This window comes from Athene cunicularia (genome assembly GCF_003259725.1).
Source record: "Athene cunicularia isolate RWA chromosome 4 unlocalized genomic scaffold, athCun1 chr4_part2, whole genome shotgun sequence".
NCBI classification, from domain to species: Eukaryota; Metazoa; Chordata; class Aves; order Strigiformes; family Strigidae; genus Athene; species Athene cunicularia.
The window spans coordinates 5,274,134-5,290,945 of NW_020799099.1; the positions used below are offsets into that span (position 1 = coordinate 5,274,134).

Sequence of the window (16,812 nt, forward strand, 5' to 3'; positions counted from 1 at the left end):
CTCACAGGGGTGAGGGGGGCATGTAATGCAGAGGTACAAATAGCCAAATGGATGCTGCAGAGGGAGAAGCAGTCAAAAGGGTGTCCCTGGTCTGAGCTTTATGCACCAGTGCTGTGTTAAGATGAAGGTAATTTGGCACACATCAAACTGTATGTGCATATTAGAGAAGTGGATATGGCAGGAAGAATGAGAAGCAGCAAAGGGGTCTCCCAGCAATGTGAAAACATCGATTTTGTGGAAGAACTGGCTCACTGCACTTAGGCTGTCTCCATCAGTGTGAACCTTGCTTGCATGCAATCTTCTTTAGACGTCAAAGATTCATAGCAAGGAGTCAGCTTTCTAATTTCCAGGCATTCAGCTGGCATCTCTACATTGGTAGTAACTGGCTGATTCATCAAACTTATAAACAATTACAACACTGTAAAAACTAAGTGACTTAAAAAGAAATTGGATCTAATTTCTTTTTCTCTAATCATGGCATTAAAACCATGTAACAGTGTTAACCCTGTTAATTTTCTAGATGAACACAAAGACAAAGGCAAGAAAACTATTTTCCCTTAAACCGGGGCAGAAAAAACCCAAGAAATAATAATCTTTTACTGGTGTTCCCCGGCCACTACAGCATGTTACAGCTTTTCATTGTGTAGTGCTTTATGTTGCAGCACTTTCTGAAAGCAAGGGGCATCAAGAATGACCTTCTGGATGCAGCTATGTCCGGTGATTCCCTGGTGGCCATCCTGAATGTGGCAGTGATACATACTCTTTTATAGCACCACTTACTAACCTTATAGAGACACTAATGTTGTCCTAATTACCTAATCTTTGTAAAACATATTGAGAGCCCTTCCCTGTTCCCCTTTTACCCAATTACTATTTCTAAATCCTATTTTAAAGGAAAAAATGCCTCTCCCTGATATTGCCTTTTTTTGTCTTATGAAATAAGATTTCCAATGAGAACATAATTTTTGCCTCCATATATCCAACTAACACAACCGTTATTGTCCCTACTTCAAAGGCATATGTAATAAGAAATACATATTTTGTTACTGTTTTGCATATATTAATATATAGATATTTACAAAAAAGCCTCACAAAAGTTAGTGCATTTATGACATTCTGTAGTAAGGCTGTTATTCACTTGCATTTATTTATCATTTTAGAAGGACACTGACGATTAGTATTTTATCTCTCTCTATATATAAACATTTACCATTACCAACAGCAATGTCATTTTTGTATTGTTCACAATATATAAACTTTTATATTTATACTAATAACCCATCTTACCAATCAATCCCCCTGTGGTAGTTATTTCTATTAAAGAACTGTACCTCCTCAAAGGTTTTTGGGCTGGGGGAGTTACTAATGATGGAAGGATGCATGATCAGGAACAAATACAAGGCTGTGGTACCTGCAAATAGGATAAAAGTTCAAGATTAAAAAAAAAAATACACACACACACAATTTGTTTTGGGGGGGTCATACCCACAAGATGGACTAAACCACCTTTATTCCATTTCATTTCAGTGAGGGGGGTGTGCTGATTTTGTCACCTAAGAATCTGTGCTTTCTATGCTTTTAGATTGAAGACATTTAAAGAACTAGAAATAGTTAACAGAGAAACTGGAGTGCCAGTGCTGGAATCTGATTTTCACACTTTTAATATGTGTTTTAAAAACAATTATTGTTTATTATGAGACTATCACAAAGATAATTTAAAAATCTTGCACTCAGTAGCTATTGGGGATTGGTGAAGATGAAAGGAAGCATATATGCAATTTTCTGATTACAGAAAAAAAAATTAACCATTAAGTTAATTTATAAACTACTACAGCCTTGCAATTCAAACTTTCCATTAGGAACTTCTTGACTTGAAATAAATGGCATGAAATAACAAGTTTCTATAAACAAGACACTTGCAGGACAGACAAGAACCTGCAATTAAGAATCTATACCGTTTGAAAAATGGCTGTCCTTTCCTCCTTCCACTTTGACAAGATCTTGTCTATCTTGTTGATCTCTTTATCAAAGTATTACTCATTTTGACATAAAGCCAAAAAATCACACATGACTGAACCCTGCATTTTCAATATGTGTACTGTCCATTGTTATAATTTACATTATTAAACTATATATGGATATCTGAAAATAAAAAAAATGCTATTAGATGATCAAGATCTCTGCACAGCAGTCTGAGCAAAAAGTGATTAATTGGTATAGTATAATTATTTGAACTTACACATACCCTATCTTGTTGAAATACAATAAAATCTCACCAGTTTTCTGGGGTCCTACAACCAAGAATTTTGGTAATCGATCACAGGTTTTTTCTTTAGACCAGATATCTCTGTGCCGTTTGTCATCACAGGGATTCTAAAAAAGGAGAAGAACAACTAAGAATTTAATTGGTAATCGCACCTGATAAGGTTCTTAAATTATGTTTATATAAATTACCAGTTTTACTCCAATGTACAAATATTCTTACCAGAAAATATTATTTTCCTTTATGACAAAAACCCATGTTATCATTAAAGAAATATTTCAGTGGTTCAGAAAGGTATGTGCAGTGTAACCAGGCCAGAAAGTGTATCTCTTAAGTGCTGGGTTTTTTTTGATGAGACAAGCGTCTTAAAGAATCATGGTTTTCATTCTACATACATATAGTTGCCTCAGTTATTCAACAGACCCTGGGACAAGATCACTTCTATAAAATGTCAGTATGTTCAGCAGAATTATGCCAAAGACAAATCTGATCCCACATACTTAAGATGTGGGAATAATTTAAAATCAATTGATCAATTACATATAAGTTAGGAAGACTTGAAATTGCTAATGAGTTATCTAATTACTGACTTTTACATTACCATAACAGCTACCACCCTACACATGCTGTAGTTTTTAAACTAGAAGAGTAAATTCATTATAATTTAAGGCTTTCCATTCACACACATATATTCTGATACTCCAATTCAAATTAGTACATAATATTAAATCTTGTTTTTTCATCTGCTGCTTTACAACTGAAACAGTTTGTATTTGTTTTAGCTACTGGGCAGTACTGCAATGAGATGAAGGGAATTACCAATCTTCTCGACTTAAAAAAATGCAACTGTATTCAGTCATGTGCATTATAGACAAAAGACACAACATTCAGTATATGTTAGTCACTGTTACAAATGTCTTTTCTAAGTAATTCTCACTTTTCAGGTCATTTGACTACAGGCTAATTCCCATTTTTAAAATTAATTCACTCTTAACATTATGCAAAAGTAAAATTTTTTCCCCTAGTTCAAAGTTTTATTCAATAACAGCATGAATTTCATGGTGTATATTTATGTGCAAATTTGCAATGTCATACACAGATTCTAAGTTGGCAGTTCAGTATCCAATGCTAGAAAACACTCGAGTAAGCAAACTTAAATACATTTTTATGTTTGATTTAGTAAAGTTTGCTCCTTAGAATATTACTACCAAGTTACCTCAATGGGATGATATTTGGGATACCTGATATCACTGTTGGGACACATGTACCTACAGCACTCAGACATTCCACTGAATTGGCTGAACCGTCACCCAGCGTGTGCAAAATGACTGCGTTCACCACTTGGTGCAGGAGCTTCTCTTTAGAGGCTGTGCTCTTAGTGCTGGGTGATGGGCTGAAGATGCATCAACTGCAGGTCAGTGCAGGCTTCAGCCTTAGCAGGTCTTCCCGTTCCTGGTATTTTCAATTTGCTCATTTACCAGTGTGGGATAATCAAGTGGCAGAGCTGAAAACATCGGAGTATTAAGTGCTGGTAAATTTCTGGCTTGGGCATTTCTCAGCCCTTTTGTGAATAACCTTCTAATTCATCTATTTCTACTTGGCTAGTCAGTCTTAGCATTAGGGGTATCCATGGTCTTAATGTTCTTTTCTCTTTTTCGATGTCCTCTTCACATACTTGGAGAAGAGTTCACACCTTTAATGGCCAAGTGCTAAAACACGCATATGCATCTCTCTGTCAAATGCTTCACTTCTATTAGTTCCAAAACAAGGAAAAAAACCCCACAACAAGCCTTTCCTGCACTTCCCACATTATAAAGCAAGTAAAGTCACAAATAAAATTAATTAAAGATAATTTTAATTACACATCTTAATACATATTAATTTCACAACTTTTCTATGGAGATTTAAGCGATGGAGCAAACAATCACGTACACTGAAGCTTCAGTAAGCTGTTTTACGGAACCAGGCAGTAAATCTGAAAGTATTATTGCTTAGTATTATACAAGAAACTGAAACAGAGAACTTAACAAAAAACACCATCAAGATGAATTTTTTTTTATCTCTTCATCAGCAAGCTTGTTTACCTGCCAGAGAGGGTCCTTTTGCTCTGGGAATAGTTCAAAATACTTGCGAGCCAGCTGAACTGGAGGAAGAGTTTGCAGTTTCAGGTTTGTCCAGGTATGAACAAAGTTGGCCAGATTCACAAAGGTGTATAACCCCAGGCGGTCATTTCCATAATTAGACAAATGTGTCATGAAGATGCTGATCTTCAGAAAACAAAATAAAGCAAGCAGACATTGACTCTTCATATCACTAGATGGCAGTGTAACCACAGATAATATAAATTTAATTTGCATTTTGTTCTTATTTAGAGCTGCAAGACTTTGATTACATTTGCCCCGATCTTACAATTCTTGCTCTTCGTTGAATTACATCCTCCTTCTCAAGTCAACTCAATGGAATCAATGCACAAAACTGCAGAATAGGTACCGTGAGCTCTGTGTGAACTAGGATACACAATCCTACCCTGGTGTTGTACAACATTTATATAGTCTGCATGTAAATTTACTTAATGGAGAATACAGAAAAACAATTTTACTTCAAGCGGAAAACAAATGCAATATTAAAAATGTGAACTCTGTTTATGTGGAAAAGAAGTCAGAGACCAAGAGGATAGCTGACCTCTACTGCTCTGATTTAAATCTTGTTGATCCAACTGTTTTATAGGATAAGTAGATCATCTCTTCTACAAAGCTATTCTGCAAACACTGTGCAGAAAGTTGAATCATATGCAGAAACAAATGAAAAAATATCTGAAACCCGACTGAGTACTTTCAAATAATTATGTAAAAAGTACTCCTAAATAAAAAACCCCAAACTGAACAGCTCAATATCCATCAATTATAAGGCTGCTTATATTTTGTTCCTCTAACACTTATTGTGAAATTGCTACTCTCCTCCTGCTAAGTCCTGTGCTCCAACTGCACCCTCACACTCCCAATAGAAGAAATGCTTGCCCTGAAGGTTTCTCAGAGGAAGGGCATATTTGGATGCACGTAAGCTGTGCTGATGAGCAGATCAGGAATACACAAATGTCAAGGATGGTCTCTCAGGGATGGAGGAAGAGCTGAAGACTGAAATCTCCGTTTTGCAAAATGATCCATTTTCAAAGCAATTTTTCACTGATGAAACAGTTTGTTCATACACTAAAATCTGCAAACCATTGCCTCTCTAGCAGTGATTTTCTTTTTTTTTTTTTTTTTGAAATAGGATAACTCTCCCAAGATAAATTCTCCAGACTAATTTCCATTAAAAAATTAGAAACATGACTCTTTTTATAAATAAATCTGCTAATGCCATGAATGGGCAATTTCTATTTAAAGTAAAACTTGATGTAAGCCACTTTAAAATAAAAAAGGCTTATCATGGCTATAATTCTGAAATTAGTTCAGGAACTGAAGTTAATATTTTGTAAAGGAATGCCAGCCTTCAATTTAAAAAAGGAAAAATAAAGAATGAAAAACTGGAATCTACAGCTGTATTCTTTTGTTTCAGAGTAGTTAAACCACTGGCGTCCTTTGATATAGAACATTCAAAGCTACCGAACGTCTATTTTTGAACACCTAACTGTAACACTACAGAGAACTTGCAGTGAATGGACACAGAAAATGTGTTTATTTAATAGTGTCATTTGGTGACACCTCTTGGCTTATGAAGTAAGCTGAGGGCTTCAGTTTGTCTGACTCAAGTAAAATTAGAAGATATACACTGATAAATCATTAGGATACAATCTTTCTTTTCAGATAGGAGTGAGACTGAAAAAGCCAACCCCCTCCCCTTTTAGGCAACCAATAAAAAGCATTTTGTCAAACGTATAACCTTTCAAGTTTCCGTTTTTATTTCAGTTCTCAAAGCAGGAACAGACCGGCCATAGGCCTATGTTACTCTGAACAAAGATACAATCAGAGGGTTTCCATAAAAAAAGGTTAACTTGTTTTCTTGACAGCCTCTTTCTTTCCTACATGTGGGTTGACCTCTGACATTTATGTCAGGTGACCTCCTGGTAACTCCTTACATGCCAATAACCACAGCACTGCACTGGAAGAAAAAGCAAGAAAACTTGAAAAGATTGCTAGTTCAGGAAAATATGTATTATTCTTTCCCTGAAGAGAGTATCACTTAATTTTAAGAATGTCTGAGTGAAGGCTGAAAAATTGATCGGACGGATTATCATAAATAATTTCCATCATATGAAACTGTGTCAATGAAGGGGAAAAATATATCAGAGACCTTGGCTCTCATTTTATTTATTTTTTTTATTTCAAATACTTTATGGTTAATTATTTATGAGAAAAAGAAAGATGATAAATGCTTGTTTAAAATGAAAATAACTAAATCTTGTAAAGAAGTGTAACCGAATTGTTACTTAATGTCACAAAATGCAGACTCTGTTAACATACAACTTTACATTGCATAAAAGATCTTTATTTCTACATGGCATCAAAAATATTACAGATCAGCTGAGACTATCTTCCAGGAAAACTGAACGAAAGTATTTCCCTTCCTGATACTGTATAAATTCCTAGTAAAATCACTACCACTACCTGTGTAAAATCATCAAGCTACAATCCTGTGCTTCATAGTATGAACAATGAAGTATTGCTGATCCAGGGCCTAATTCACCTGATCCGACTGGAGAACTACTTACTCTTGTTTCCAGTTGCAAAAGGTCTTTGCAGACTAAGCTAGCAGCTTGTATAACCGACAGGAGCGTGATGCTGCAATGGCTGCATTCACGTTTCTCCAAGAAGGATCTTGGCCCACTTTATACGCTAGGGATCTTGAGGAGAGGTGGCTCACAGTATGTGATGCCAACCTGCCAGCCGCTCACTCCTGCGAGTTTGTCGACAACAGCTATGCAGCCACGGCACTGGGAGAGATGTATTAAGCTGATCCTCCGGTTTCCCTGACTACAGGGAGAAAATGATATCCAAGTGCAATTTTAAGGGATTTCACCTTGGCGCTGGCCCAGCTGCAGGGTATGGTGTGCTGCTACCCACTTCCCTGCTTTCCCACCAAGCTGTGCAGAAGGATGGAAACTTGTATCATCACCTCTCCCTTTGCAGGTGTGCAGTTTCACACGAAGACAAAACATCATTATTTTTTTGCCTTACCTATTGAGTTATGATGCTTGGTTTTGCTCTATCATACCACATTCTGCTTCATTCAAACAAGTTCTAACTAATGAGAATGATGACTCTTTCTGTGCCAACTAATAGGTAGCACACACTATACTATTAAAGATTTATTCTCTTAAAAACACAGATCAGGAGATATAAAAGGAATTCTTTGTGAGCATCTCAGAAGACTAGATCTAGTAAATAACGCTATTTGTTCAATAACCTTCCACCTCAAGGAAACACTGTAAAATATAAACAGAGCTTCATATATTTCTTTATTCCTTCTTCAAAAGGGAAGCAGCTACGAATGGATTTATATTTACTCTAACAAGCATTTTAGCCTCCCTTTCAGTTAAAAAGAGTTTACTTGATTTTATTATCTCCAGCCCTCTTCTAAAATAACTTCTTTCAGGGCATCTCAGCATTTTCTTTATCTCAGTGCAAGAAGGATCACCCTTTTAAGCTGTTCCTCATAAACAAACTATCATCTTGGTTGCACTTCAATGCACACTCTCCACAGGATTTAATATCTTTCATGAGGGGACTGAAATGGAATGCAGACGATTTTTAAAATGATGGTTTGGGACTAAATCTGGCCTCTGGGCAGCAGCTCCTTTCTTGCTTATACCCGTCTTTGGATCAGAGTAGCAAAGGTGCTTTACTCTGCCTTCTCAGAGAGCCTTATAGGCAGCTGTATGACCTGCTCCTTTCAGCTTCTCCTCAGCATTTCTGCACTCCTCCTTCCTCAGAACGAAAGGGCAGAAGGCTACTTCTGTTCTGCTCTTCTTCCCAAGCCCTGATTTTATTTGGGATTCTGACCAGTACTGCAGAGATGTAGGCAAATGACAAGCACTCAGGAGAAACAGCTTTTAGCTTTCATTCTGTGGTGCATATTTCCTTACTATCCAATAGCAGCAGCTCAGTCTCAGTCTCAACTCTATAATTTGTTGACCTAGAAGCTATTGCCTCTAATTGGGAAATGTATTTAAATCATACAAATCAGGAAAAGATGAACCAGCATGATCTAATTTATGTATCAAGAACAGAGAAAACTTGACAAACAAACAAAATGAAAAAAATGCAACTAGTTACCCAGAAAATATTTATGGTGAGCAAGACTAGCTGCTCTGATAGAAAGCAGCAGAGTTGATATTTTTGTGCTGGGCAACCGGCATATATTGCCTCTCCCCTCCATATATCCTGACAAGCAAAATGTACTTTGCTTCACATTCAAACTCCATTTTACACAAACATTTTGCAGATGAATAGGTTGCACTTACACCTCACTATTATTCTTCTTCATACTCCTTTTCTGTTTATACCTCCGTAATGGTGCACCGCAGCAGGAGGACTTTTCAATTTGGTTTCAGTCACAGTAATAATGCGGGAAAGGAAAGAAGTGGCAATGTCTACAGCAGAGTGAAATAAATTAAGCTCAAAAGAACAGTAAAAAGCCTGTAGAACACCAGTCCACTAAGCAAGTCGTCTTCAAACTTTTTTGACCATGCACACCTATCAGTAAAAATTTTTTGAGCACACCCCCCCAATGTATGTATAGTTATTTATAAATTATATTCTTCTAACTGAAGTTCCAATATTTTCTTCCTACACCTAATTGGATCATTTTGTGCACGCCTCTTTGGAGACCACTGCACTAGGCTGTCAGGATTGTGCTGTAACCCAAGAGCAGAGAGAAGACTCCCTTTTCAGAGGTTGGCAAGCATCAGGGAAGCCAAGGAAGGACTAAGACTTGCAGTGACACTGATGCTGTTGAACAGATTTATTATCATTCTGGCATTTCAAATCTGGAACTAGAAGAGCTGGTATAAAAATAAATAAATCAGTAATAACCATTTCTTATGGACTGGACATGTCTTCTGATTTTTACCATATATAAATCTATTGCAGGCAATCTAACTTGACTAAATTCATACTATTAAACCAGTCACCAAGGTACGTTTTTCATGGGCACTGTGTCACCCTCCAATCTGTGCAACAACATTAAAAGGCAGCATTGAGGCCTCCCAACTCAATGAAGTTAAGCACACCACTTTAAAATGAAGTTAAATTATGATTGACAATTAATTATGTGATCTCTCCTAGGCACTAGAAGCAGATGCATTACCAATTTAGTATATTGCTGATATTTTAGCTACTGAACAAATGTTTACAGGCCACAGGAGTATGTCTAACTCTCAGAACACCTATATTCCAATTAATTTGGCATTGTGCACACTGTTTGCAGCTCTGATACTGTCTCCATTTTACTCAGAACAGTTTTGTTTCAGGTATTCAGAGACTCAGCAACAGCTGGTTTTGCTCTATTAGACTAACAAAGTGATAGAATAATGCATTAGATTGCAGTCTAGACTTGAATATGTATTTTTAATAGTTGAAAAATATTCCTTTTAGACCTGTACACTACCAGAAAAGCTGTGTTTGATTCCACTACAGAGAGATTCCAGCTTCTAAGTCCCTTTTTTGCTCTGAGGCTGTTCTGCTGGCTTCACAGCTGCCATGAATCTGCCCACTTGCAAAGACAAGCCAACTAGTTGAATTTGATTTACTTAGCAGTGTCTCCACTACAAATATATGGAGCCAGGGAAGATTTATAAAAATGAAACAAAATTACATAATTAGTGTAGTTCTGAATTATTAATCTGACAGTCAGGAAACCTCAGTTTATTTTCAGCTGTTGCCCAAATGTTTTTTGCCTTTCTCTGTAAACTGCTCATTACCCTTGTGACTCAACTTCCCAACTGGCAGTAACATCCAAAAGACTTGCTTCACTAGTAGCTGTAAACCACTTGTACAAGGCTTTCCATTTGAAAACTCTGAAGAATCCCAGAAGGGTAGTTTTTACTGCCTACAACTTCAATGCACCTCTAATGAGATAGGTAATCCAGCCTGTTCTGCAGCCTTTCCCTGTTGCCTCTTTGTTTAGGTTTTTTTATATTTTGTCTATTCCACCCACAAAATACCAGACTCTGGCTTTTATGGGTGGATTTTGAAGAACAGATAGGAAAGCAAGGAATACTTGTATTCTGTAATCAAAATGTTGGGCAAAACTGACTTCTCCCCTGCCCCAATTCATGGCAATTCCCCAAACTATTGTTGGAGCTCCCAAGAGTTCCAAAAATGGACATGACAGAGCAGGGAAGAGATGAAACTCTTGCCTTTCTCACTCACCCATGAAGTGGGCCAAGCCTGCCAAATTGAACCAACACATGGGAGAGGCCAGGCTATGCTCCCAGTGGCACTACCATGGGATGCCAACAACAAACTCCACACATCAGAGCTCAGGGATGTGCCTGCACATCAGTGGGCTTCTCAACATGTTTGTCATCCTTCCTGCTTCTCACACTCAGTACCATTAAATATGAGGTTGTGCAAAGCAGGACAAACAGAAAAGGAAGATTTGAGCCTGAATGCCTTTGGGTTTTGCATTTTCCTCTGTAGTCCCAAAGCCTGACTATTCATCTTGTTCAGGGTCACATTAACATATAGTAGGTTCTGCTGATGCTCATATAAATCCTCTCATTTTCAGTGCTAAAGAAGATAATTTCTCCCTTGCTGCAAGTCAATTAGCTTAATAACAGCTCTGCTCACTGTAACTTGGGAGAGGTAAAAACTAGAGGAAAATAATACTTAGAACTGAATGCATACAAAGATTACAATTATTTTAAGATCAATCAGACACAGGGCCTAAACTGTTAACAGTCTTCCCTCTTGATCAGTACTGCTGTAACCTTACAGAGAACACACAGCTGGCTACACATTAGCTTCATTGTTGGGCTGTCAACCATTTGAAGGCTTTCACCAAATTCCTCTCCATAGGGCATTTTCCCTTTTCTTTAGATCTGTAGACACACAGTACTTTGTAAGGAAGTGCATGTATGCAGTTACTGTAATCTGTTCAGTTTGTTTTTCTTGGGGGCAGAAAAGGTATGGAAGATTTTCATGAACCGTTTTTCCTTAAACATTAATCTTGTAGGATAGCAAAGCTCCCGATCTGTATCTTCCATAGTTCAAAGGCTATTTTAGGACTGCATTATGTATGCCTTCTTCAAAGTTAAACTGGGACACCTTAACTTTTACTGATGCTACCAGAAAAGGAGGAGCATACAGTGTTGTTTTAGGCCATGTCTCTCATCCAAGCTGAAGTTATATATTAGGAAAATTTTGGTTTGCTAGATTACTTTGATTTTAGAATCAAAACATACCTTCTACATCAATTGAAAACCAAACCAAACAGATTAACAAACTGGAATAAACTTTAGGAATAAAATCTAAAGAAGTGGTAGAAAGCAGATAAGATATACTCCATTTCATATTTTTGATCTGCCTCATGAATTTTTATTATTGAAACTTTGCACTTAGAAAAACAATAAACTTTTCCGTATTAATAAAAACCCAAATTAGTAGATCTGTCCTGTGTTTGGCCTGTTTATCTAGTGCAGCATGCTGTCTACAGAAGCAGATGGTATCAGATGTGTATGAGGAAAGTACAGGATCCTCTATACAGCTGAGAGATGTGTGAAAAACAAACCCCTATGGAACTCTACCCTGCTTTCAAGGGTTGCATAAAAGCAGGGAAGTTCAAGTCACATTGGGTTTGCATGGCAAGGTTTTGGTAGTGGGGAGGCTACAGGGGTGGCTTCTGTGAGAAGATGCTAGAAGCTTCCCCTATGTCTGACAGAGACAGTTCCAGGTGGTTCCAAGGTGGACCTGCCACTGGCCAAGGCTGAGCCCATCACCAATGATGGTAGCACCTCTGTGATAACATATTTAAGAAGGGGGCAAAAAAAGCTGCGCAAGAGCAATTGAAGGCAGACAGAGGAGTGAGAATATGTGAGAGAAACAACTCTGCAGGCACCAAGGTCAGTAAGGAGGGGAAGGAGATGCTCCAGATGCCAGAGCAGAGATTCCCCTGCAGCCCATGGTGCAGGCCATGGTGAGGCAGCTGTGCCCCTGCAGCCCGTGGAGGTTAACTGTGGAGCAGATCTCCACCTGCAGCCCAGGGAGGACACCACAACAGAGCAGGTGGATGCCTGAAGGAGGCTCATGGGAAGCTCATGCTGGAGCAGGCTTCTGGGAGGACCTGTGGCCCTGTGGAGAGAGGAGCCCATGCTAGAGCAGGTTTGCTGGCAGGACTTGTGACCCCATGGGGGACCCATGATGGAGCTGTCTGTTCCTGAAGGATGGCACCCTGTGGGAGGGACCCACGCTGGAGCAGCAGAAGAGTGTGAGGAGTCCTCCCCCTGAGGAGGAAGGAACAGCAGAAACAACATGTGATGGACTGACTGCAATCCCTGTTCCCTGTCCCCTTGCGACACTGGTGGGGGATAAGGTAAAGAAAAATCAGGAGTAAAGTTGAATGCAAGAAGGGAGAGGTGAGGGAAAGATGTTTTAAGATTTGGTTTTATTTCTCATTATGCTATTATTTGATTGGTAGTTTCCACAGTCAAATCTGTTTTGCCTGTGATGGTAATTGCCGAGTGATCTCTTACTGTCATCTTGACCTACAAGCCTTTCATTATATTTCGTCTTCCCTGTCCAGCTGAGGAAAGAAGTGATAGAGCAGCTTTGGTGGGCACCTGGTGTCCAGCCAGGGTCAACCCACCACACAAGTGCTCATCTGGCAATAGCCACTCCAATAGCTCATCTCTATTAGCTGCTCTCATTGGGGAACATGTACATCATCAGAGAAATGCCGCAGTATGCAGTGCTGTCTTAGCAGAATCCTGTTCCCGTCAGAATTTTTTCTTTTCCTGGAAAGATGAAGGGTGTATACCCTTTATGTATACGTATTATCGTAACATGTATAGCTACTCACAAAGACAGCCAGATTTGTTATGTTCCCGTTAATTGAACAGTACTGTTATATATCAAACAAATAATTTAGCAGTAGATAGCCTTAGTTACTCAGTTAATCAAGTTTGGGGACTTAAATCTATTGCAACACGTGCAAGCTAGAAGCAGCTCATTTGTAACTTAGGTCTCCAAAAATTTTATTATACCACTGTTTTTTGAACTATTCTAGTCTCAGTTCTTCCTTAGCTTATTTTATGGTACATCTTCCACATCAGCTACCTACAGAAACAATGGCTATGGCACAGACTAATAATTAGCACAGACATATTTTCATAAAGAAGCAATATGTATGTTTCTAGTTGCAGATGAGGAAAATATACAGTGGCAGACAGAAAGGAATATTCAAATAGGTTTTATAAAGGCATGTTCAGCTATGTTTACTTTGGCTCAGTTCTTAGATCTAATTATTTTTAGAGTGGTTCAGAGGTATTGATAGAGCCTTGTCAGTATTGATAGACTTACTAGCCAACCTGAGAAGATAGGATACAGTTGATGGCAGTGTCTATATCTACCTCATCATTATGTACAATTCCATTCTAAGAAGTGTTTAACAGAACTTTGTTTTATTAATCCAAGAACTTCACTGAATATTGCAGACAGAGATAGATGAATCTAAAGTCACTGAAGATTCTAACAAGTTTATCAGGATAAATACTTCCTAAAATGTTTTCAAGTCAGTACAGTATTAAGAAAAATAGTAACAATGTGAAATAATAAACCAAAGATATAGAGCTGTCTGACTGGATAAGATACTCATCACTAAAGACTTCTACAATGCATGTTTTCCTTGTGGCTTTGCTACAGAATTCCCTGGCTAAATTAGTGTGAGTCACACAACGTCCCTCTAAGTCAATTACTCAACTGATAATGTGGGGAAAATAATGCCAGTATATTAAGAATGCAGGGTTGCTAAAGGTTTCTTTTTTTTTTCTTCTTCTTCTTCTTGTAAAACATTTTGTGCAAGATCCTGATATAGTACAATCTTGCCTAAGGGCTGCTGAAGTCAGCAAGACCTTTAACATAAGACAGACACACAAAATATTACTGGGAGAGTAGATAGTACCTTATATTACTACTTAGGCTCTTTTCAGCTTGGTGGCACTTCAGCATTCTAGATGACTTACAAACACAGTGGGCACAGCTGTCAATATCACTTTACAGCCATCATCAGATAGCTATCAAACCAGCAGTGTGGGGATATAAATATAGATCACATAAATACAGCTTGCTAACCACAAGATTAGCTACTCCAACAAACCAACTATTCATTTCCATTCGAAACACAACTAGCAGAGATCATCTGCAGAGCAGGATTTCCTGATGCTTTTCTTACCTGCAGGACTTCTGACTGTACCATGCCCTGGGAACAGGGCAGTAATGCTGGTTCTCATGTCAAAAGCTTACAGCTGCACATGTGTGGTTTTTTGTGGTTTATTCTGCAGATTGTGGCTGATCTAGCATACTATAAGGAAGCAGAGCCTGTCTTGGGAATAGCTACCATTACACAGCCAAACCGCAAAGAAATTTTGGGCTTTATTCTTAGGAGCATTTATTTCAGTGTAGGGTATTCAGTTTCTAAAGCCTCAGCCTAGTAACTTACACCTTAGAAACTATATTCACCTAAGATCATTTATCCAAATGAAGCCAGGAAATGTAGTGAAGGCCTTTGTTAAGATTTACATTTAATTTACACCCACATTTTCCATTTTTGGAAACTAAATATTTATGTAGTCATTGTTGAAAGTATTATTTAGCTGACACTGTAGTGATTCCTAAGTAATGTTTCTTCTTTGTAGTTTTATAGCAGTGAAAAAATAACATTTAGAAAATGCCTCATAATGGAATTTTTGCATCCTCTGAAAAGCTGGGCATTTCACATTGAGAAATCCCAGCAACTTTAATGAAAACACAGAAAAGCTTATGAAATCCAAAATGCCACTTCATCATTAGACAAATTCCTAAAGCTACTTAGTTTTCATTTTAATGCCTAATTTTTGCCCAACTCTGACTTGCAAATTATGGTATAAATACATGTAATACTTAAAAAACACAAAGATGCAAACCGTAATCTTTAAATTGATTACATGCCAGGCTAATGCTTAGAACTTTAGAAACTGTTTATAAGCAGATATTTAAAACCAGACGTATCATCTTTTCAAAGGCAATCCTTAAAAAGGATTGCAACAATTTGTCTTGGGCAAATTTTGGTCTGGTATTAATTTACAGTTGTATTTAGAAAAAAAAGAGCATTTAACTTCTAGTCTTTTAACCTGTACTGTATTGGGGTTATTATATTTCTCAGAACGAGGTGATCAGTCGACATTGCAATGCATAAATCAAAGATCTAATTGTAATATATAAAAGGACATTACTGTACTCACTTTCAAGACTGTTAGGCAGACACGATCCAACTTCTATAATTAATACCAATAATCATGATTGTTTCACTGCTTATCTTGTCTTCCCCTCCATTCTCTTCACTCTTTTAATTTGAAAGGCTTACACCTTGAGCAACCATACTAAATTTTGCTGTTTTCCTACTGTTGTAAGACAGTAAAATAGTTTTTGGCTAAGTTGTGGCAGTGTTTCAATATGGAATACAGTTCATCCTGACTCAAAATGTTGTACTATATGTCTTCCTCTAAGTATGATCTGTTAAGCTTGTAACTCTTAGTTAAGATCCATATATTGCCAAAGCATTGCTATGGTACTAATAACCTCCATCTGAGGAATTTTCCAGGTCTCATCTCTGTTAACATGCTGTGCCTGAAATGACATATAGCCTCAAAGTTAGGACTGGACTACTGTCATCCTCTAAAAGGGAGACCACATGTGTGCTGAGGAAGTGAAGTTTTTACTTCCTAATTCTGCTATGTGAACATGAAAAAGGAGAACAAAAGACAGTAACTGCTCTCAAAGAACCAAAACTACAGCCTGAAAGAATGTGAGGCTTGAAAACCAGATCTGCATATAAATTGTTAAAGTAGCTGACAGAAGCTTTTCTCCTTTGGACTTCCATTAAATTATGGAAGATTCAAAAATGGCACAAAAATATTTAGGCTAGTATTCCTAAGGATTTGAGTGGAAATATGTTTTATTCACTTTGGCGTTCTGAAAAAATGAATGTTTGTGATAACCTTTGTCTAAAATGGGTAAATTTTATTTATATGTTTCATTTGGAATTCAGATGAAAAACTCGCCTAAATGCCTGTCTAAAAGGTCAGTTTTGACGCAACTGACCTAATCCCCTACCATTTTGAAGTACTATATTGTTCTCTTCTGCCAGTATTATGTAGTTTCATAGCCTTGTTTGTTGTTCCTTCTTCCATTAAAGGAAATGTTAAGCAGATCTATTAACTATGTAGTTCACTTACTTGGATCTTTTCTTTGAAGCTATTATGAATCAGCAAATGAAAATTCTCAAAACAGATTTAAGCACAAGCAATCCTTGGTTGCAACTTTCTCAAACCAATAGAGTACTCCCAACATTTCTGA

At 37.6% G+C, this 16,812-nt stretch overlaps 1 protein-coding gene across 2 annotated transcripts in view; it reads right to left on the reverse strand.

Annotated features, from left to right (window-relative positions):
* LOC113479759 (bifunctional heparan sulfate N-deacetylase/N-sulfotransferase 3) overlaps positions 1-16,812 on the reverse strand; it is a 67,190-nt gene that overhangs the window by 14,551 nt on the left and 35,827 nt on the right. For both annotated transcript variants that reach the window (XM_026848036.1, XM_026848038.1), the window contains exons 7-9: positions 4,348-4,530; positions 2,277-2,373; positions 1,288-1,411 (exon numbers count right to left, since the gene is read on the reverse strand). In XM_026848036.1, the coding sequence (XP_026703837.1) occupies positions 1,288-1,411; positions 2,277-2,373; positions 4,348-4,530 (404 nt within the window). The remainder of the gene's footprint in view (positions 1-1,287; positions 1,412-2,276; positions 2,374-4,347; positions 4,531-16,812) is intronic.